The sequence below is a fragment of the Ipomoea nil genome, unplaced genomic scaffold (genome assembly GCF_001879475.1).
Source record: "Ipomoea nil cultivar Tokyo-kokei standard unplaced genomic scaffold, Asagao_1.1 scaffold1237, whole genome shotgun sequence".
NCBI lineage: Eukaryota > Viridiplantae > Streptophyta > Magnoliopsida > Solanales > Convolvulaceae > Ipomoea > Ipomoea nil.
Genome location: NW_017617665.1, coordinates 121,848 through 145,000, shown reverse-complemented (window position 1 = coordinate 145,000; position 23,153 = coordinate 121,848). Strand labels below are relative to the sequence as shown.

At 35.2% G+C, this 23,153-nt stretch overlaps 5 protein-coding genes across 5 annotated transcripts; 1 reads left to right on the top strand and 4 right to left on the bottom strand.

The window, feature by feature from the left end:
- Positions 1–143: 143 nt before the first annotated feature.
- On the bottom strand, positions 144–1,242 carry LOC109183928 (uncharacterized mitochondrial protein AtMg00810-like). The gene is made up of 2 exons (XM_019333955.1): positions 778–1,242; positions 144–686 (listed from the first exon to the last, which is right to left on the bottom strand). The coding sequence occupies exons 1-2, from the start codon at positions 1,240–1,242 to the stop codon at positions 144–146; spliced, it is 1,008 nt and encodes a 335-aa protein (XP_019189500.1).
- Positions 1,243–6,212: 4,970 nt separating this feature from the next.
- Positions 6,213–7,223, bottom strand: LOC109184040 (potassium channel AKT1-like). The gene is made up of 4 exons (XM_019334080.1): positions 7,150–7,223; positions 6,870–7,052; positions 6,684–6,759; positions 6,213–6,426 (listed from the first exon to the last, which is right to left on the bottom strand). The coding sequence occupies exons 1-4, from the start codon at positions 7,165–7,167 to the stop codon at positions 6,353–6,355; spliced, it is 351 nt and encodes a 116-aa protein (XP_019189625.1). The 5' UTR covers positions 7,168–7,223; the 3' UTR covers positions 6,213–6,352.
- A 630-nt stretch (positions 7,224–7,853) lies between these two features.
- LOC109183927 (putative late blight resistance protein homolog R1B-13) lies at positions 7,854–10,606 on the bottom strand. The gene is made up of 2 exons (XM_019333954.1): positions 9,479–10,606; positions 7,854–8,789 (listed from the first exon to the last, which is right to left on the bottom strand). The coding sequence occupies exons 1-2, from the start codon at positions 10,604–10,606 to the stop codon at positions 7,854–7,856; spliced, it is 2,064 nt and encodes a 687-aa protein (XP_019189499.1).
- An 8,230-nt stretch (positions 10,607–18,836) lies between these two features.
- On the top strand, positions 18,837–19,615 carry LOC109183925 (uncharacterized mitochondrial protein AtMg00810-like). The gene is made up of 2 exons (XM_019333953.1): positions 18,837–19,148; positions 19,340–19,615. The coding sequence occupies exons 1-2, from the start codon at positions 18,837–18,839 to the stop codon at positions 19,613–19,615; spliced, it is 588 nt and encodes a 195-aa protein (XP_019189498.1).
- A 1,537-nt stretch (positions 19,616–21,152) lies between these two features.
- Positions 21,153–22,361, bottom strand: LOC109184039 (putative late blight resistance protein homolog R1B-13). The gene is made up of 2 exons (XM_019334079.1): positions 21,421–22,361; positions 21,153–21,323 (listed from the first exon to the last, which is right to left on the bottom strand). Exon 1 carries the CDS (start codon positions 22,134–22,136, stop codon positions 21,426–21,428), a length of 711 nt encoding a protein of 236 aa, XP_019189624.1. The 5' UTR covers positions 22,137–22,361; the 3' UTR covers positions 21,153–21,323; positions 21,421–21,425.
- Between the last annotated feature and the right edge of the window lie 792 nt (positions 22,362–23,153).

Here is a 23,153-nt window from a genome sequence, read left to right as displayed (position 1 = left end):
ATGTTCTTAGAGACTTTACAGATTGGTCAAAAACAAGTTACAAAGAAGAAGATAGAAGAGGGAATGGGGAAAAGAATTTAAACTCTACAACTGAACTAACAAAAGCTATTACAGAGTTAGTTAGGGAGGTTGGATGATCTGGACTAAGTTGTGGATGAGTCAGCTCGTTGACTTGAGGATTGACCGCTATTTGTTGACAACCCCCCGCACGCTGGAGTGTACAAGCAATGTAGACTCAGCTTGGAGATGAAGTTTGAGAAGGTAGCAGCAGCAAGAGGTTTTGTAAACACATCAGCTAGTTGATTTGCAGTGGTGACATGCATCAGCTTCAATATTTTCTTTTGTAGTTTTTCCCTCACCAAATGGCAATCTATTTCGATATGCTTCGTTCTCTCGTGGAATACTGGGTTCTCAGCTATGGCAATTGCAAATTTGCTGTCACAATATAGTGTGGCTGGGGAATCAAACTCCACTTCAAGATCTTGCAGCAGGTAAATAAGCCATTGTATCTCACAGGCTGCTGCTGCAAGTGCCCAATACTCAGCTTCAGATGAACTTCTAGAAATGGTTTGTTGTTTCTTTGACTTCCATGATATCAAGGTAGTGTCCAGAAACATACAATAGCCAGTAACAGATCTCCTAGTGTCCAGGCATGCAGCCCAATCAGAATCACTAAATCCTTTAATCTACAAGGATGAAGATGTTGAGAAGAAGAGCCCCTGGCCTGGGGCTGCCTTTGATATATCTTAAGACCCTGTGTGCTGCCTGCATATGTACATCAGTAGGACAGTCTAGGAATTGAGATAGCTGTTGTGTAACATAGCTTATATCTAGTCTTGTAATTGTAAGATACAATAGCTTTCCCACAAGCCTTCTATATTGAGTAATGTCTTCAATTTTCTTCCCAGTTGTCTTACTGAGTTTTGTTCCTGTTGCCATGGGTGTTTTGGCTGGTTTACAGTTTAGAAAACCAGTATCTTCAAACAATTCTAGTGTGTATTTCCTTTGTGTGACAGATATGCCTTTACTGCTTCTTGCTACTTCTAGCCCCAAAAAGTACTTTAGAGGACCTAAGTCCTTAATGTGAAAAACAGCATCCAAATGACTCTTAATTTGTTCCACCTGATTTAAGTTTGGGCTGGCAATTACCACATCATCAACATATACAAGTAAAGCCACAAAATCATTACCTTTGCCCTTTGTGAACAAAGAAGAGTCTGACACTGCTTGCTTGAAGCCCATGCTTAATAATTCTTGGGTAAGTTTGAGATTCCATTGTCTACTAGCTTGTTTCAGTCCATAGAGAGACTTGATTAGCTTTCATACTTGACCAGGCTTGGCAGAAGTGAAACCAGGAGGCAATGTCATATATACTTCTTCATTGAGTTCTCCATGAAGGAAGGCATTGTTCACATCTAGCTGGTGGAGTGTCCACCCTTTAATTGCAGCCACCCCAAGTAATACTCTGATTGTGGTTATCTTAGCCACAGGGCTAAATGTGTCTAGGTAGTCTAGGCCAGGTGTTTGAGTGTAACCTTTGGCCACTAACCTAGCCTTGTGCCTCCCAATGGTCCCATCAGCCTTAAGCTTGGTCTTGAATACCCACTTGCAACCTATAGGAACTTTAGAAGATGGGAGATCAGTTAGAGCCCATGTATTATTGGCTTGTAGGGCAGTGATTTCTGCTTCCATGGCTTTCCTCGAACATTCTTTCTTGATGGCTTCATTATATGTTCTTGGTTCTTTGGCATCCAATATATTGACAGCAAAGGCCTTGTATGCCTGTGACAGATTGTCATAAGATAAAAATTTGGAGATGTCATGTGGAGATGTTCTCTTAATTATACTCTGACAAGTATAATCATTAAGATAGGAGGGTTTGGCTCTTACTCTTGTTGATCTCCTTGGTTCTGGGGTTGGTGTTGACTCTGTACTGCCAGGTTCATTGCCCTGGACTGGAATTGTTGGTGGAATCTCAGGTAACTCATATGAGCTAGGTGAAGCCTCAAAAGCATCAGCAGGTAGACTAGTGTCTTCATCAGAGTTGAAATGTGCCACACCCTCAGAGGGTAGAATCAAGTTAGGGGACTGCCCATCTTGTGAACTCTGAAAAGGGAATATATTTTCATAAAAAGAAACATCCCTAGATAGGAAGACTTCTTTGGTCTGAGTATCTAGCAGTTTGTAGCCCTTCACACCATTAGTGAATCCCAAGAAAATACTTCTCCTAGCCCTTGGAGAGAACTTGTCTCTTTGACAATTAGGAATAGTAGCAAAAGCTAGACATCCAAACACTCTAAGGTGTTGATATTGTGGTATTTTATCAAATAGTATCTGGTATGGAATCTGATTAGCCAAGGCTGCAGATGGAAGCCTGTTTATCAAGTATACTGCATGAAGGATGCAGTCACCCCAGAATTCGTCAGGTAAATTGGCCTGAAATCTCAAGGCTCTTGCTACAGACAAGATGTGCCCATGTTTCCTTTCCACAATACTGTTCTGCTGAGGGGTATAGACACATGATGTTTGATGAATAATTCCCTTTTTCTGGTAGAATTCCTCCATTAAGAACTCCTTTCCATTATCAGACCTCACACACTTAATATTCTTCCCAAACTGAGTACTGATAAGTTCATAGAAGCACTGCATAATCTGTCTTACTTTATTCTTCTTTCTCATGAGATACACCCAAGTAGCTCTACTGTGGTCATCTACCAAAGTTAGAAAATATTGATGTCCATAGATAGTTGGAACATGGTATGGTCCCCATATATCAGCATGAATCATATCAAAACAGTGATTTGAAATAGAAGAACTAGGTTGGAAAGGTAATCTTCTTTGCTTAGCCAAATGGCAACTTTCACAAACAGTAGGCTTATCATTACAAATTTTGTTGTCTATTATTTGTAGAAACTTTATTTTTCCTTCAGAAGCATGCCCTGACCTAGCATGCCAGAAGTTACAAGTATTAACTACAGGCAAGACAGCAGGTTTACATTGAGAAAAAACAGGAAAAACAAGGTGGTAGAATCCCTTCTCCAGCTTAGCCATACCAATCATCTTCCCATGGTGTTGATCCTGTATAATACACTGATTAGTATGGAAGAGTGTGCTACAACTGGATCCCCTCATCAGTTCTCCCAAGGAGATCAGATTATAATGGAATATTGGGACACATAATACATTCTGCAAGACCAAATCAGAAGATAAGTGTACAGTCCCAATGTGTGAGACTTCTGCCTGATGTCCATTTGGTAGATCCACATAAATCCCTTGTACTTTCTTGGAAATATGCAGTAAATGTATGCTACATACAATGTGGTGTGTAGCACCACTATCAATGATCCACAATGATTCAGATTTAGTTAAACTGATGTGGGTATTACCTTCATGTTGGGCATTTGGAATGAAGTTGGCTGCTATGGTATTGACCTGTGGAGCATGATCAAGAGAGGTATTGAGCCTGGCTCTCTCTTGTTGTTGCATAAACTCCAAAAACCTTCTACAGTCCTCTTGAGTAAATGAGGAGTTAGTTTCTGAACTTCTAGTTTCTTGCACAGAACCCTGGACTTGATTAGCTGATCCAAAGCCTTTGTTTCTTGGCTTCCAACCTGGGGGATAACCATTCTTCTTGTAACACTTGTCAATAGTATGTCCTGTATAACCACAATAACTGCATACAGGTTTCTACTTCTGATTAGAGAAGGTTCTTCTGTTGTTATTATCTGCCTTTGTAAAAAAGATGTTTGCCCCTGTAATACTATCTTCCAGAGTACTAGATTCAATACACACTTGCCTCTCTTGCTGTGAAATCATGGAGAAGGCTTCACTAACATCTGGGAGGGGTTTCATCAGCATGATCTGATGCTTGGTGTTAATGTAGCTATCATTCAAGCCAGTTAGGAAAGCAGATAACATATCATTCTCAAGATGTGTCTTCACTTTTTCAGATAATTTGTTTCCACACTCACATCCAGTGGAACACTCACAGCTAGGGATGGGTCTCAAAACAAGAAGTTCATCCCACAACAACCTCAATTGTGTAAAATACTCATTTATGGTGGAGTTACCTAGCTTTGTATGGTAGATTTGTGACTGAATTTCAGCAACTCTGAACACATCCTGTTTACTGAAGCGCTTTTTCATATCCTTATATACACCTTCAGCAGTATTGATCCAAAGGACACTCCGAGCTATAGTAGGTGAGACAGCCCTAAGTATCCACGAAAGGACCATTGTGTTGCAGCGCTCCAAGTAATAATACCTTGGATCGAGCTTGCTCGGAACAGCTACAAGCCCTTTCACAAGACTCATCTTGTTTTTGGACATTAGTGCCATCTCCATGGCTCTTGACCAAGAATGGTAGTTGGACCTTCCTTCCAACTGCACTGTCACGAGCTGTAGGGTTGGGCTCTCATTCGGATGAAGGTGGAGAGGATTCGTCATATCATTCGAATCGAAGTTTCCGATCAGAGTCGCAGCGGGAACTGGGATGGGATTTGGGTGATTTTGGTTTGCACCAAATGAACCAGCTTGGTTCTGGTTTCCTCCTGCTTGATTTGAAGCTGCTTGCAAGACCATGTTCGCAATTGGTGGACGCCACGCCATTGGGGCTTTGATACCATGTCGAGAATGGTGCAGCAATTCAAGAAGAAAAGGGAAGGAAACTGAAAGGGTTCTTGATGTATTCTTGCTCTCAAGCTCTCTGTTCTTAGAGACTTTACAGATTGGTCAAAAACAAGTTACAAAGAAGAAGATAGAAGCGGGAATGGGGAAAAGAATTTAAACTCTATAACTGAACTAACAGAAGCTATTACAGAGTTAGTTAGGGAGGTTGGATGATCTGGATTAAGTTGTGGATGAGTCAGCTTGTTGACTTGAGGATTGACCGCTATCTGTTGACACAGACTTAATTTTTTTCTTCAGTTGGAATTGAACCCCCGGATTGCTTCTGGTGCATGCAGATACGAGTGCACACACACAACCTACAGGTTAATACTTCCAGCATGGGTGCACTAGTGCTACACATTCTGTTAAGAAGCCACATTCTGAACAAGCTGCGTATTTAAAGAAAATATAATGCTAATGAATAACCCATCACTAATTATACTCACGACTTAAACTTTGAAAGCAAACCAAGTGCATTATACTCAATCTGAAAGCATAAAAACAGATGGGACCACAATTGGAAAACCCTGGGCCCTTAGAACATGAGTAAACCATTACTAATTATACTCGGGGAATTGAAGAATTGATAAAGATGGGAATGACTGAAACCAGGGAAATCAAATTAAACATAATAACCACTCAAAGGGAATGAATTACTGATACACAAAAACTACCATAGAGCAAAATAAGAATACCCAAAAACTAAAGAACAGTACTGTAATCCGAACACCCACATGCAGAACGCAATGATAATTGACTAACCTCCAATGTAACACTGTTATTAAATACGCAGTGTGATTAAGCTTCAAACTTAAGCATTAATCAGGTTACCAAGCACTGCAATTAAATTCTAAAGAATTGCAGATAAAGCCGAATTGGAAAACAACTCTAATCAAACAAATATTACGCAATGTAATCTAACTACGTTGCCCCGATTTCGAAAATAGCAGATAAAAACATAGAAACCAAATGGAAATGCACAAACCTCGCATGCCCCACCGGTGCGCAATCCAATGCCGTGCAGATACCCTAGTCGCAATCCCTGGGACATCCCGCTCGAACCTGACTCGATCGGCCGCCGTCGGAGACTGACGCCCACCGCGGCGTCTGAACGCTCGAGACGCATCCGCGACCCTGTGCAACGAAGCCGACGGCGAGAACGAATGCTGTGACCTACCTCTCCTAGAACGACGGGGCTTCCACCAGAGCGAGCTATCAACTTATCGCACCTACCCCCCAGCAAGAATGCCGCAACCACATAGCTGCTAGAACTGTGTCGCCCACGGGTTGAACACACACACACAACCCCCCCCCCCCCCCCCCCCACCCAAATGCGCAGTACTAAATGGTGAATGTGGCGGGATGCACCCAATGCGTGTGCACGCTCATTCGCACCCATAGATCAGCGTAATCGCACGGTCACCATTAGTGCACACATGCACAGAATAGTAAAAGTTCACACCTGAGCTTTTACCTATATATATATATATATATATATATATATATAGGGTTGAGTTCACATGAGTACCACAATATACAGAGGACGGGCACACGATAAATTAGTATCAGACACACAACTTAATACACAATGGCACACAAGAATACATGTAAACATCAGAGTAGTTCCAGGTTGTTCTCCTCAGCTGCAGTGCACGTGAACTGACCTACATCACCCAAGGATAATTTAGCGCCGTTGTCTGGTCATTGATTCATGTTTTCCCAAGATGGCTACCCACAATGGCACACTCCCTTCAGAATTTGCAGGTGTTGAAAGACGAAAAAAATGGTTTAAATTGCAGAATAAACACATTTTAAGCGGTTAAGAGTCTCACATTGAAAATATAAGAAATATCATATATAGGTTTATAAAGCTATGGCTTAATTAAGACGGTAATTGTTTGGATTTAGTCTTTTAGTGGTGGTTTTGGCCCATGTGCATTATAGCTCTTGGTGGCGTCGAAGCAAGCTTTTGCCTCTTAGATTATAAGATAAGCAAAGAAAGTTAAAATGTATACCTCTGCTGTTGGGATCAGCTCCAAAGTCCAGAAGAAGAAGAACACAGTTTTGATATCCTTTTGATGCTGCTATATGCTGATATGGGCGAAACGAAAAGGCAAAAAAAGATCGAAAAGCAGAAAATGAGAAGAAACAAACAATGTGTTTCAAAGAAAAGCAATTCACAGATCGAGTTGAGCTAGCACAAGAGCTGTTCTCCCGTTGTTGTCGGATTCATTTGGATCGAGGCCACGTTTCAACAAGTGATGCAATAGCAGATTGTCTCCTCTGAGCGTCGCGAAGCAGAGGTCCATTCTTCCGCGGGCTAACATGTTCTCTGTCTCTAAGAGAACTACTTCCATAATTGGATCCCTCATGTCCTTCAGATGCTGCTCAGATCAAGAGCAAATGAAACAGCTTACAACATAGAATCATTTGGTTTTAAGATTGTATCAAACAAAAACAAATGGACTGCAAACTTTAGACCTGAAGCAGATTGTTCATGATTATGGTTCCATTGCCAACATTACCTTAGCCTACAATTACATTAAGTAATGAACCTATAATTGACTAATATAATTTACAAGCTAGAAACAATAGATTCACTGGTGGGCAGACACTATTAAGTGACTAATCAATTAACATGAACACATATAATTTTTTAAATTAGTATATTTAAAAATAAATATTTATTATAAATTTTTTTGTGCAATTAAAAAAGACCTCTACCCTATGTATACACTGGTGGGCAGACAATAATTCATTATTAACTAAACTAACATAATAATAATAATAATAATAATAATAATAATAATAATAATAATAATAATAATAATAATAATAATAATAATAATAATAATAATAATAATAACTAAAATCCTAAACAAATTTAATTATTAAAATAAATAAAAGAATATATAAAATTAACCAAAATTGTGAACGAATTATAAAAAGAATTCGTATAAATTAACAATAAAAATAATACTTCTTCTGATGATTTCTCTAACTCTTCTGTTTTTTTTTTTTTTTTATGCCGTGATTCATCATAGCAATTGGATCGATAACGGAAAACGGAACCAAAAATATATATGAAACCAGGTGATAAAAAGAAATATTAAACAAATTTTGCAAATAAAATAAACAAAAGAAGAAAAAAGAAACAGATGGAACATACTCACAAATCCTTGCCGTCAACAAAATGGAGTAATGCGAGGTACAACAAATTCGTTGTGCGGCCTCCTCTCTTCTTCATACATCTTGGCAGAAGTGTCAACAAAAATAATGCGAGGTGCAAAATATTTGTTGCGCCTCATCTCTTCTTGATACATCTCGGCAGAAGTGGCAACAGAAGGATGACATTGCTCCAACTTAATTGTCCAAAACCGTAGGTACTTATTTACACTTATAGGAGGGATCTCTTCTAGAGAATAACAACGTTTTAAGAATATCTCCCGAAGCATTGGGAAATGATTATTTGTATTGGCCACCCATCGCTCCAGACTTCTGGATTCAATCTCCAACACTTCTAATATTGGGAATTCTCCTTCAACCAATTCCCACACTCTGCCATAGAAAGCATTCTCTAGTTTCAGTACCTTCAGCTTCGGTAACTGTCCAATTACCGTTAAAACCTTCACTGGAAAATTAGTCCCACTCAACCTCAACTTCTCCAAATTTGCAGGAAAACCAAGCCGCTGTAAAAGGGTTATACTACCAACTGGAACCGTAACCGTTAGAATCTCCAACATCAATAAATCCGCAAAATTCTCCAGAATGATGATAGGATTTCTGCAACATCGCCCACCGCTACAACCCGGCACTAAGACATCTTTATACACAACTTTCAGTTTTCTTATGTTTGGAAACTTGCAATAATACACTTCTTTTTTCCTGAAATGAATTGGCATTGTACAAACTAATGTTTGCAAATGCTCTTTAACCATGTTTGGAGGATCTATCATATACATATCCCCAAGTTTGAGATGCCTTAAATGTTGCGACTCCCAAATTTTGGATGGCAATACATGAAGAGTACGTGCTCCAAGTGTTGATTCTTCAATGCCAGGAACAGTAAGTGTTTGCAAATTTGAATTACTTGATACTACATCATCAAAACTCTCAAACCACTGTGGTATGGAAAGATATCTTAAAAAAACTAAATTCCTTAAGGACAATAATGGCATTCTTTTGAGTATTACAGGTTTACTCAAATCTAAAATTCTTAAATGTTTGAAAGATATAAACCTTTCAAAATTTTCCTGAAAGACGAAAAGGGAGCGAGGGATATTTGAACTAAACAACACATGATAGTCCAAACTATGTGAGCGTAAACTTAACCAGCGACATGAATTTACAAGTATGTCTAATGACCATCCAATACACTGTTGTGTATTTGCTGCACATAAAAGACCTTCTTTTTGAGCTTCTCGTACGCAAAAGCTATGCAAGTCAATATGTATGGAACAAGTCTTGGTCTTTGTTCTGAAATGGTCCTTTCCAACGACTGTTCTGACTAGTTCTCTACTTATAAAATCCATTAAATACATGTAACCTATATCTTCTAATGGCAGACAACTCACTGGCTTCACAAATCCCTCAGCAATCCACAACTTAATAAGTCTTTTCACATTGATTTCACGGTGTTTTGGAAAGACCGCAAAATATAAAAAACAAACTTTTAAATGTTGTGGCAAACGATTGTAAATGTTGGTAAGCTTACTTGAGTGCTGTGTATGTCTATGCAGAATTCCCAATGACAGTAATTCTTTCTGGATCTTCTTCCATTCCTTCAATGTGTAGTTGCATTTCGATAGACGGTCTGCAACTGTAACAATTGAGCGCGGCAATCCTCAACAAGATGCCTCGCAATTTCTTCAAATTTAGGTGTCATCTGCTCTTTAGGAGAAAATCTGTTGGAAAATAAAAACCAACTGTGAAGACCATCTAGGTAAGGCAGGATGTTGATGGAATCTCTATCTCTGCTGATGTACTCAGCCACATCCGTGAAAGGAGTGGTTAGCAATATCAGACTTCGATTTGAATCATCGGGAAAACATTGGTGGATATCATCCCAAAGCAGAGTGTTAGGGACATCATCCAAAACAATGAAATATCTCTTGCATTTCAAGTGTTTGTGCAGTTGGTTTTTTAGTTGAGAAACAGTGCTTCCCTGCAGCATGTCAATTTCTTGATTGAGGAGGGTTGGCCTCATTGATTGAAGAAGGTGGCACAGTAGTTGTTGCACATCCCCATTGTATCTTGGCGGAATAGTAATCCAAGCGTGAATGTCGAAATGTGGTACAACCTTGTCTGTATACATCATTTTACAAAAAGTAGTCTTTCCAATGCCTGGGACTCCAACAATTGTGATTACACTTCGTTCTGGAGATAAGATATCATCAAGAAGCTTCGCTTTCAATGTCAAGTAATAGCTACGAATACCCGGTACTACATACTCCTTAAACAGTGGAGAGCATTGCAAGGTTACACCCGACGACGATACAATAATGTTGTGAGGGTGAGAAGCTGCAGCTTCTGACCAACCAATCAACGGAGGAGAAACATCTTGATTGTTGATAACCTTCAACAACTCTTCTGCCTCCTTTGCCACTTCTTGCAAGCTTTGATGGAGATGGAGATGGAGATGGAGTTCCCCTTGATGAGCTTTTTGTTGAAGTTGAAGGATGTTACTGAGTTGTATTTCGATGGCATCTTCAGCTTTGAGTGAAAAGTCTCTGATTTTGTTTAGCAGATGTCGTTGGATTGGAACACCACCCACAGCGTTGTTGTATTCCTTCTCCAGAAAGGCTTCCAATGAAGAAAGCTTCTGAAGCAGAGATTTCAAAGGCTTTTCATCATGATGAAGAAGAGACACTCTGTGGTTGGGATGCAAAAATTCAAGCTCAATGGTAGCCATCAGAGAAGTCAATGCAACACAAGCCATCTCTCAAACTCTCTGCAACTTCAATTCTGGGTTTTTGAGTAAGAAAAGAATGAAGAAGAAGAATTGCTTTTAAGTCTGATAGATCTGGTTGTTTTAGAGTATATAGAAGTGCGCGCAATAGCTAATTAATGTAAAGTCAATGCAACACAAGCAGCCATCTCTCACTCTTGCACATGTTTTATGCCTTAACTATACCCATCAATTATATATTTTAATATAAAGTGGAGACAGTACACTAATTAGAAGCACATGCACATGGACTTGCACTGCACGATATGTACAATAATGTTCAATAAACAAAAATGTTTAATATGATACAAAAATGTTCAATAATAGGTACATCACATGCGGTACAGAATACAAAAATGGTCAATAAACAAAAATTGAAGGACGTCAAATTATATATATTCCTGAATTTCATTGATTTTGGTGAAACTATCAATTTTGGTGAAATTAGTGACCAATTTTTGAAGTCGTCACCTGTCGTCACTATATCCTCCGTCACTATTGTAGTAGTGACAACTTTTGAAAAGTTGTCACAATTACTCACTACTTTTGTCACAATAAATGTATAATTTGAGACCAAATATGTTATTGCAAAAAATTAATCTAGTGACAACTAAAATCGTTGCAATTAATTATTTTATTGTGACAACACTTTAGTCACGATAGTTGTACTTATTTGTGAGAATTATTTTTGAAGCCCTTGATTGCTTGCTAAGTGAGCAAAAATTTGCTTGATTTTAACAGCTTGTTTCTCTAAAGCTGCTTGTGCGATTTCTTTAAATTTTGCAACTTCTTCTTCTAAATTCTTTTCACACTTCTTTGAAGCTTCTGTTTCTGCTTGAAGAAGAATTTTCTCCTAAACTTTTGAAGTTATTCTCTGAAAACCTAACCACGTGCATAACTTGACTTTCTTTTTAATACCAAATCAAAATGCTCAACAAGTGGTAGAAGTGCAGCTGAAATCTTTTCTTTATTCTTGTCTCCCTCTTCTTAAAGTTTATTCTGCAATTAAGATAAATATCAATAATTTAATAAATTAATTTAAGAAATGTCACAACAGGAAATATATATACTTTTTTTTTATATATATGTAAAATACGGTAGTTATATATATATATATATATATATATATATATATATATATATATATATATATATATGTTTGTGTGTGTATATATATATATATAGACACACACACACACGTATGTCATTCAATAATAATAAAATAAATTTTTTTATATACAAAATACATGCAAAAGTATATATATGTGTAAGTACAGAACATATAATAAATCAAACATTACATTCATTTTTTTTTTTAGCATAATACATGTTCAATGCTAAAAATTTATATATTTCAACTATTATGAATATAATTTATCTAGATATGATTCATACAACAAAACCAACCAACCAAAATCTCATATTTATGCATTTTTTACTAATACACATCATACCAAAATTTTTAGATAACGCTTGGTCATTTCATAAAATAATTCATTTGATTCATAACTTTCAACCAATCAAAAATTCATTTAAAAAAAAAAAAAAAAAACAACAAAGATGGGCAAAGTAAGATAAAGGATAACCACTTACTTGGAACAAATTCTTCTCAAATCTTTTTAATCTTTTAATCCTCTAAGTTCTCCTCCTTAGACCTGTGTCGATTGTTTCAACTCTTGAGGAGAATAGGAGAAGAATTTTTTTTTTTTTTTTTAAATTTCGAAAATGAAGAGATGTGAAGAAGAGATGAATTTTTTTATTTTCTTTTGCTAGTAGAATCAGCTAAGGTAGGAAAACAGAAGGAAGAGAATATCTATATTGATCATCATCCAACCCTAATCAACTTAGTAATTAATGGAAAGAATAATTTTAGTAAATTACTTAAAGATTTCTATCCTATAAAAGCATAATATATATATATATATATATATATATATATATATATATATATATATATATATATGTACTTAAATATTCGAAATATAGTATATACATATATATATATATATATATATATATATATATATATATATATATATATATACTAGTTTTTTACGCGCATTGCGCGATTGAGATAATGCTCAGTGTTTTTTTTTTTAAATAAGTACTTTAAAGTTAATATATCAATGCAAGATTATATTGGAATTGTTCATGCATAGATAATTGAATGTTAAATTTGCGTATTTAAATAGGCAATTCTAAATTTACAAATGCAAGATAATATAGTACGTCAAGATTGATTATAATTGTCAATAAAACAATTATATATGTATGGTTGAAACCAAATACGGGACATAAGCGAGAACAAATAAAAATTAGGGCATAAAATATTAAATATATACTAATATTGAAGAGTTAACTGCTGATTGTCAAACAAAGACATTGCGAGTTAATTTTTCACTTCAATTTGTTGTGTGATTTGAATACTCTCTTTGTCAACAAATCGCTCAAGTAGTTAATATGATTGACTTTAGTAATTATAATTTTTTAATTTTTTCATGGTATTTAATAAAATACTTGGTAAATAAATATATAGCATTATTTTGTATTATAACATTGCTATTTAATTAAAAAATAGTGGACAAAAAAGATAATAGACAATGTAGTGAATATAATTAATTGATGAATTTGAATGTAAAGAATTTTTACATTGGAGAAATATAAAGACAATATAACTAATAAAATTATTTCTCTTAATTAATTTATTGATAATGAATATTTTTTTTTTTAAATAAAGACATTGTAGGAACAATGTAGAGAATATAATCAATTGATTAATTTGAATGTAAAGAATTTTTATATTGGAGAAAAATAAAGACAATATAACTAATGAAATTATTTCTCTTATTTAATTTATTGAATAAAGACATTGTAGACATATAATTCTAAATTAAAGAAATAAATATGTATTATTTTTTGTTGTAGCTACTAAATTATTATTTAATTTAATAAGAGTAAAATAGAGTACTAATTATGCCAACAACTAATATTAAAATAATTATTTTGTATTTCAAAATATTACCCACATACTTATAATTAAACATTATAATTATACATACTTTATTCTGTATTTATTTATAACAATAATAATAGAATAAGGATAATGTGATATTAATTTTTTTAAAGGCTTGATTAGAAAAGAAATGAATGATCAATCAGAAAAAGAAGAATTTAGAAGGGCTAAAAAAAATCGGGTATCACATTTACCATTCAAAGTTCTAATTTGGAAGATATATAATAATGATGTTATGGTATTGCATAGGCCTCATTTGGATGCTGCAACTGTTGAAGTAAACTCATAAAATGTTCATACCATGAGTATCGAATAAGATGAAATTTATAGTGATGGAGATGCTTTTATTAATGATGATGATGATGAGATTCCAATGGTGATGATGATGATTGAGTACTATATGAATTTGTATTTATAACTTTTGAATTCTTTACTTTTTATATTTTGAGTTTGAAGTTTTCAAATATATATATATATATATATATATATTGAGTTTGAATGGTTAATTTTAATAAATCTGAAATATATTGTTGGTACTAAACATATACATGTTTATTTAAAAAAAAAATTGATATGAAAAATTAGTAAAATAAGTAATAGTGAACTTATCTGCCACATAGGAACGTTCAAAATGAGTGATTATAAAATGTATTTTCACAATTACATTTATTTCACACAATATCTAACTATTTAACTATAGTGACGAAGTCATTCTAACAATTAATTACTCATCACAATTATAATAAATTAGTGACTAAAAAAGAAATCAACACAATAATTGTCACAATTTAGTAATTTTTGTTACGCAATTATAGAGCGTCACAAATATTTGTAACAATTTCATCACAAAATATGACAATATTAGTGACAATAATATTTCTTCTCACAATTGTTTCTCATTTCTAATGCTACAAATTAATTGTATTTTTATTCACAAAAAAACGTTGTCACGAATATTATCAACAATAGTGACCAACAACTATTTGTCACAAAAAGTACAAAAATTTGTGTCAACATTATTTTTTGTCACAATTACATTCGTTCCCGCCATAATTATAATGCCACCAAAATAAACATACATTTAGTGACAACACATGTTACGACACTCTTATTCTATTAATAGTGACAATTTATTCGTAACAAATACTTACTCGTCACAATTACCATATTATCTGTGACAAAAAAAAAGTTATCACAATTACACCATATAATAGTGTCGAATTATTTATTTGATCACAAAAAGGATATTATTTGTGACTAAATTATGAAGTGTCACAAAAGATTTGCCACTAAATGTCTTTATTGTTGTTTTAGAAAACGACAATAACCACCAAAAAAAAAAATTGCAAAAACGTCAAAGGTGAAAAAAAATACCTCGACTGATATCCCGAGCAAGTGGTCCCCGCTGCTTGGCTCTACTGCAGTCCCCACCGACGACCATTGTTCGCGAACGATGACGAGGGAGAATGGAGACCGCACGAAGCGAAGAATCAAATGGCGTCGCCACAGAAACCTCAAGCAACGCGCGATGAATGGAGAGAGACAACTACGGACAAACCACAATTAATCCGGGCGCATGCTGTGTTAATTTCGGATCTGACTAGATAACAAACTAGTAAAATCACAAAATTACCCCTATGCCAATAATAAGAACTAGGGATGGCAATTTCAATCCAACCCGTGGATATCCACCCGAATCCACCCCGCATGGATCAATTTCTTTTGGGTGATGGTGGGTAGTGGGTCGGGGTGGGTCTTAAAAAAGAAAACCCGTAGTGGGTCGGGTTGGATTCGGGTTCTATGTACAAGACCCGCCTAGAACCCCACCCGACCCACCATGTGTGTGTGTATATATATATAATAGTAAAATAAGTACTAGTATGTAGTTATTTATAATAGTTTATATAACTTCGTGTATCGTTTTACTATTTTTTATATCAAAACTACTAAGTTTATTTTTAAAAATTAACAATTTAGTTATTATATTTAAATATTTCCATTATTTATGTTTTAGTATCACTAATGGAATTTATTTTTTTATTATGTGTAAATAATTTAAATATTATTTTTTGAAAAAGATAATAAAATGATAAGTGGTGGGTATCCGTAGTGGACACCCGCACCCGGTGGGGGTGGGAGTGGGTTCTGAAAAAGTCCACCCGATGCGGGTTGGAGGTGGGGGTGGGTGGAGAAAATATAAGGTGGGTCGGGTGATGGATGTAGCCCTCCCCGACCCACACCCGACCCATTGCCATCTCTAATAAGAACTGCCCAAGGAATCTAAATAGACACAAATCAACAAATCAATCCTACACGTCCAAACCCAACATGCAACGGTCTAAAGTAGTCCACACATTTTTATTTTAAGGGGTGTTTTTACCTGAATGTATATATATATATATATATATATATATATATATATATATATATATATATATATATATATATATATATATATATATATATATATATATATATATATATATAGGGAAGGGATCAGGTGCATTTGTTGCTTCCCGTGCGGATGTGCGGTGGATTAATGTGCGTGAGGTTTATACTTAATGGGCGTGAGATTTGTACTCAATGTGCCTGAGATTTGTACTTAATGTGCGTCATGTTAATATGCGTGAGTTTTGTACTTAATGTGCCTGAGTATTGTGTTTAATGTGCCTGAGATTTGCGCTTAATGTGCGTGCGTATTTCGGAATTACGAGCTCAGAAGGAAGCAGAACAGAAACTCATGCACATTAACGCCCAAGCTTCTTGTTACTTCTTCCTTCAATTTGGCCATGGATTCTGGATTATCAGCTACCTTGAGTGCAGTTGAATGTTTATATAAATGATGCACGCACAGTAAAATTTGCAAAACACCTAAGTGTGGATTTCTGTTGTATTATGCCCATAATTTTTAACCACCATAGCTCGCCTCCGCATCATCATCATCAGGGAGGGGGCAAATGGCTACTGGGGATGGGGAAGAAACTGACATCAATATTTTCTGCTGCATTTTACACATTCACGCACATTAAGTACAAATCTCAGGCACATTAGGCACAACACTCACGCACATTGAGTACAAATCTCACACACATTAATCCACCGCACATCCGCACGGGAACCTTTCACTATATATATATATATATATATATATATATATATATATATATATATATATATATATATAGTACTGTCAAAATGGACCGAAGCCCGCGGGTTGGCCCGCACCCGCCTCGCGGTGGGGCGGATTTGGGTCATGAAAAAATAAGCCCGTGAAAATGCGGGCCTAACGAGGCGGGCCAAAATTAACCCGCAACCCGCGCGGGCTGCGGGCCGACCCGCGGGCTAAACCTATTACAAAATAAAAAAAAATAATAAATAAATATACGTTACACAGCAAGGCAGAATTCTGCCTTGCTGTGTAACATTATATATATATATATATATATATATATATATATATATATATATATATATATATATATATGAGATTAATATTTTAAAATATTAATTTTAAAATTTTTTAAACACTAAAAAAAAGTTTGTGAGCCAGCCAGCGGTTTTAACATGTTTATCAGTTTATGTACTATTTATTTTTATTATTTTTTAATTTAAGTGATGACCCGCGGGCCAGCCCGCAAAGCCCGCAAGTCCGCATGGGGCGGGCTTGGGCTGTGTAGTTTCAAAACCGCGGGTTTCGCGGGCCGGCCCGCAAAAGCCCGCCAAATAAAAAGTCCGCATTGGGGTGGGCTGGCCCGCATTGACACCCCTATATATATATATATATACCCTTAGGTGTGAAAATGCGGTGACCTGCACTATACGGCACAATAATGTGCACTGGAAGAAGGGAAAATGTGCACTGGAAGGCAAAATTATGCAATGTAAGCTCCAAAAATATGCAACAACTATTGAAAATATTAAATTTAATACATGATCTTCAATATAATTTATAGAAGATCACAATATTCAACTAAAAATAATAATTAGTGATTCATTGGAGATTAATTCTCTTTATATATATATATATATATATATATATATATATATATATATATATATATATATATATATATATATATATATATATATAGATGTGTATTCAAATGAGGACAAGTATATTATAGAGGACTGTGAGGACAGATGTAGTGTGTGCCATTAGCCGGTATGTTGTGTGCATGGCCGAATGTAGTCGTGTGCCACAGTTTGTATGTCGCGTGCTAGATTTGTTAATTTATAGAGCCTAGGTTCGAAACCTGATGTTTACATTTATTCTTGTGTGCCATTATGTATTAAGTTGTCTGCCTGGTACTAATTTGTTGTGTGCCCATTATTTGTCCTCACAGTCCTCTATATATTGTTGTCCTCATTTGAACTCAACCCTATATATATATATATATATATATATATATATATATATATATATATATATATATATATATATATATATATATATATATATATATCTACTATACTAATAAGAGCCCAAGAGAGTTAGGCCTATAATGGGTAGAAAAAATGGCGGTCACAGATTTTAATCAAATGAATGGCTCAGATTGATTAAAAGATTGATAAGATTTAAATTTTACACTAAAATTTCCTAAAATACCCACACACCGTTACTAATTCCGTTAAAATTTTAAGAATTGCCGTTAGTTCACCGTTAACTTACTCATTGATTTTAATAAAAAAAAAAAAAAAGGTCTTAGGTACGAACCTCATCCCAATCAAAGTTGGCATAATTAGTACTCTATTTTACTCTTATTAAATTATATAAATAATAATTTAGTAGCTACAACAAAAAATTATAGATATGCATTTCTTTAATTTAGAATTATGTGTCCACAATGTCTTTATTCAAAAAAAATTATTCATTATCAGTAAATTAAATAAGAGAAATAATTGCATTCAAAAAAAAAAAAAAAAAAAAAGAGAAATAATTGTATTAGTTATATTGTCTTTATTTTTCTACAATATAAAAATTCTTTATATTCAAATTTATTAATTGATTATATTCGCTACATTGTCCTTACAATGTCTTAATTCAGTAAAAAAAAAAAATTATTCATTATCAATAAATTAATTAAGAGAAATATTTTCATGGACTTGGGCGCACTTCATCATTTTCTGGGTGTTGAATTAATAAGTGTGGAGTCCGGATTGTTTCTCTCTCAAAGCCAATATCTTTCAGATATTCTTTCACGGTTTAATATGGATGGTGCTAAGCCGGTTTCAACACCTATGAGTAAGGATGTTGTGTTACCCACAGCTGGCTCTGTTGAAGTTTTGGATGTCACTCAGTTTAGGAAGCTCGTTGGCTTGTTGCAGTACTTGTCCATCACGTGTCCGGACATTGCGTATGCAGTTAACCGTCTATCTCAATTTATGCATGCCCCTGGTGCAGTTCACTGGCAGGCTGCGAAGCATTTGCTGCGATATTTGAAGGGTACCTGTCATTATGGATTGGTGTTACGTCGCTCTACAGGTCTTCAGTTAACCGCTTTTGTTGATTCTGTTGGGGTGGTGTGTCCGATGGGGGTCGTTCTACTACAGCGTATGTTATATATTGCGGTCCAAATATCATCTCGTGGAAGTCTACTCGTCAGAAAACAGTCTCCCATTCTTCCACGGAGGCTGAATACAGGGCGCTGGCTAATGGTGCGGCAGAGTTGTATTGGGTTTGTAATTTACTGACTGAGTTGGGCATTCCACAGCCTCGGCCTCTTACTCTGTTCTGTGATAATATAGGAGCCACTTATGTTTGTCGGAACCCGGTGTTTCATTCTAAGATGAAACATCTTGCTTTGGATTATTTTTTTGTGCGTGAAAAGGTGGCTGATGGTTCTTTGTATGTTTGTCATACTCCTTCAAAGTCACAAATTGCAGATGCTCTTACCAAACCATTGGGTCGTGCCATGTTTCTTCCTTTCCGGTCCAAGCTGGGTGTCTCCAATGGATCCACCATCTTGCAGTGGCGTATTAAAGACTAATTATAATTAGTATTATTTATCTGATGTTGTCCTACTCTTTCTCTATTTTGTTAGTCTTAGACTGAGCATGCAATCTGTTGTAACTTCCCTTAGGATCCTGGTGTATAGCTCTATATATTATGTTGTATTATTCTCTTTCAATAATACATTCTCATTCAAACCTTCATACGCCGCACGCCTCCCAAAACGACGTCGTTTTGGGGTCGTTTTGGGAGGCGCGGTAGGAAGTTGCTGGGATTATGTGTATTTGTTCACACAGTTATGTGTATTGGTTCATACAGTTATATACATTTTTTATACAATTATGTACATTCTTTTTATACAATTATGTACATCCGAATCAGAAAATTTGTATGTATTATGTTAATAGTTGATGTGTATTATGTTAAAAGTTTATGTTTATTATGTATTATGTTAGATTATGTGTATTATCTTTTAAAAAGAGTATGTATATTTTGTTATATAATTATGTACATTCATGTATACAATTATGTGTATTCTAGTATAACATTATGTACATTCTTGAACAACGGGTTTTTTTTTAAAGAAAAAACTACTGCCATTCACTGGGGCGGGAAATTTCAAAAAAAAAAAATTAAAACGACGTCGTTTGCATCTGGGCGCATAGTGCAACGCGCGCCGTGGTGTAGGATATAAATTGCCCTTCTTTTAAGGGGAAGTACTATGTTTTCATCTCCGAGACGCGCGAGACCTTAAAAGTACATCGAAAAGTAGTTGATTGTGAACATCAAGATTCATAAAAGTGACGAATAACAGGATAATCTCATAACTGAACTTACCAGCTGGAACAGTAAATCACTCGATATTCCCCGAAAAAGATGGACCTTGTCGACCATGAAATTGAAGAGAAAGTGCGATATATATGCTTGACCTGATGGCTTTGGGAAGAGAATGGAGAGTCTCTTGCTGCTGGAACCCCTCGGAGTCTGTCCTGAACTTCAAACATTTTGTTAACATCAGCAGCTTATACAAGAAACTTCCATATATCTTTAAAAAGTTCTATTTTAAATATTTTACAAGCTAGAGATTAAACAAGAAGTTCAATCTAATCATCCCAAACAATACCAGTAAATAACTCTTAAGACTATACAATAGCATGAGGCCTTCTCCAAAACTCATAGCAAGCTAAGGGAGCTTCTCTTTTACCCAATAACTCAAACACTTGGTGTGAAGTCCAAATGACAGAAACCAATCAAAAAACAATACATTTTTTAACTTAATATTAAATATTATATCTGATCTGTGTAAATATTATATTATGTTTGAATTAACTTAATTTACCAAAAAAACCTTTATTTATCAGAAACATTACATTTTTTAACAATTATAGTAAAAAATGTATTGTTTTAAAAAAAAAATAAAATTTACAAACTTTTTCAAGGGTTGCAACAAGGGGAGAAGTGTAAACAAAAATGAACCATTGACACTCTCTTAGTTAATATGAGGAAAGTTAATTTGCCCCAGCAAATAGAAGACAATGACTTAAAAGTTCAAATATATATAACCAAAAAAGTGGAAAATTCTAGATTGAATATGATAGCCTCATACATCATATATATCCTTCTTCTTCTGACTCTTCCTTATCTGTATACTCTTCCATCTTCTTCTTCCTCTTCCTGATACTGCCATTCATTATATTCTTCTTATTCTTCCTGCTGATATTATTATGGAGTACATTTTTTAGTCCCTTCATATTTGCAAACCAACCAAACAAATATCATTAAAAAAATCATCCAAAATACATTAATAAATAAACGAAAGAATGAAAGAGAAAAGGAACATACTCAAATTAAAAATTATTGCGGTCAACAATAACGTAAGGTACACAATAGCTGTTGTGCTGCCTCCTCTCTGATTGATACCTCTTGGCAGAAGTGACGACAGAAGGAGGACATTGCTCCAACTTAATTGCCAAAAACATTTTATCCATTGCACCTAGTGGAGGGATCTCTTCTAGAGAATAACAACCTTTTAATAATATCGTCCCGAGCTTTGGGAAAGGATTACTAGTATTGGCCACCCATTGCTCAAGACTTCTGGATTCAACCTCCAACTTTTCTAATTCAGGGAATCCTCCTTCAACCACTTCCCACACTCTGCCATAGAAAGCATTCTCTAGTTTCAGCACCTTAAGCTTCGGTAATTGCCCAATTACTGTTAAAACCTTCATTGGAAAATTAGTCCCACTTAACTTCAACTTCTCCAATTTTGAAAGAAAACCAACCCGCTCTAAAAGGGCTATACTACCAACTGGAACCATAACTGTTAGAGTCTCCAACCTCAATAAATCCTCAAAATTCGCCAGAATGATGATAGGATTTCTGCAACATCGCTTATCGCTGCAACCAGGCACTAAGACGTCTTTATACACAACTTTCAGTTTTCTTATGCTTGGAAATCTACAATAATACACTTCTTTTTGCCTGAAATGAATTGGCATTGCACAAACTAATGTTTGCAAATGCTCTTTAACCATGTTTGGAAGATCTATCATATACATATCCCCAAGTATGAGATGCCTAAAATGTTGCAGCTCCCAAATTTTGGATGACAATAAATGAAGAGTACATGCTCCAAATGTTGATTCATCAATGCCAGAAACAGTAAGTGTTTGCAAATTTGAGTTACTTGATACTACATCATCACAACTCTCAAACCACTTAGCTATGGAAAGATATCTTAAAAAAACTAAATTCCTTAAGGGCAATAATGGAACTCTTTTGAATGTTAGAGATTCACTCAAATCTAAAATTCTTAAATGTTTGAAAGGTATAAACCTTTCAAAATGTTGTCTCTGAAAGACGAAAAAAGAGCGAGGGATATTTGAACTAAACAACACATGATAGTCCAAAGTATGTGAGCGTAAACTTAACCAGCGACATGAATTTGCGAGTATGTCTAATGACCATCCAATACACTGTTGAGTATTTGCTGCACATAAAAGACCTTCTTTTTGAGCTTCTCGTACGCAAAAGCTATGCATGTCAACATGTATCTCACAAGTCTTTGGTTTGAAATCGTGCTCACCCTCTGTTATGACTAGTCCTCTAATTCTAAGAACCCTTAAATACATGTAACCTATATCTTCTAATGGCATGCATCTCAGTGGCTTCACAAATCCCTCAGCAATCCATAACTTAATAAGTCTTTCCACATTGATTTTACTGTGTTATGGGAAGACCACAAAATATAAAAAACAAACTTTTAAATGTTGTGGCAACCGATTGTAAATGTCAGTAAGCTTACTTGAGTGCTGTGTATCTCTATGTAGAATTCCAAGTGACAGTAATTCTTTCTCGATCTTCTTCCATTCCTTCAATGTATAGTTGCATTTAGATAGACGGTCTGCAATTGTAACAATTGAGCGCGGCAATCCTCTGCATTCCTCAACAAGATGCTTCGCAATTTCTTCAAATTTAGGTGTCATATGTTGTTTAAGAGAAAGTCTGTTGGAAAATAGATTCCAACTCTCATTGTCACTTAGGTAAGGCATCCTACTGATTTCCCAATAGTTGCA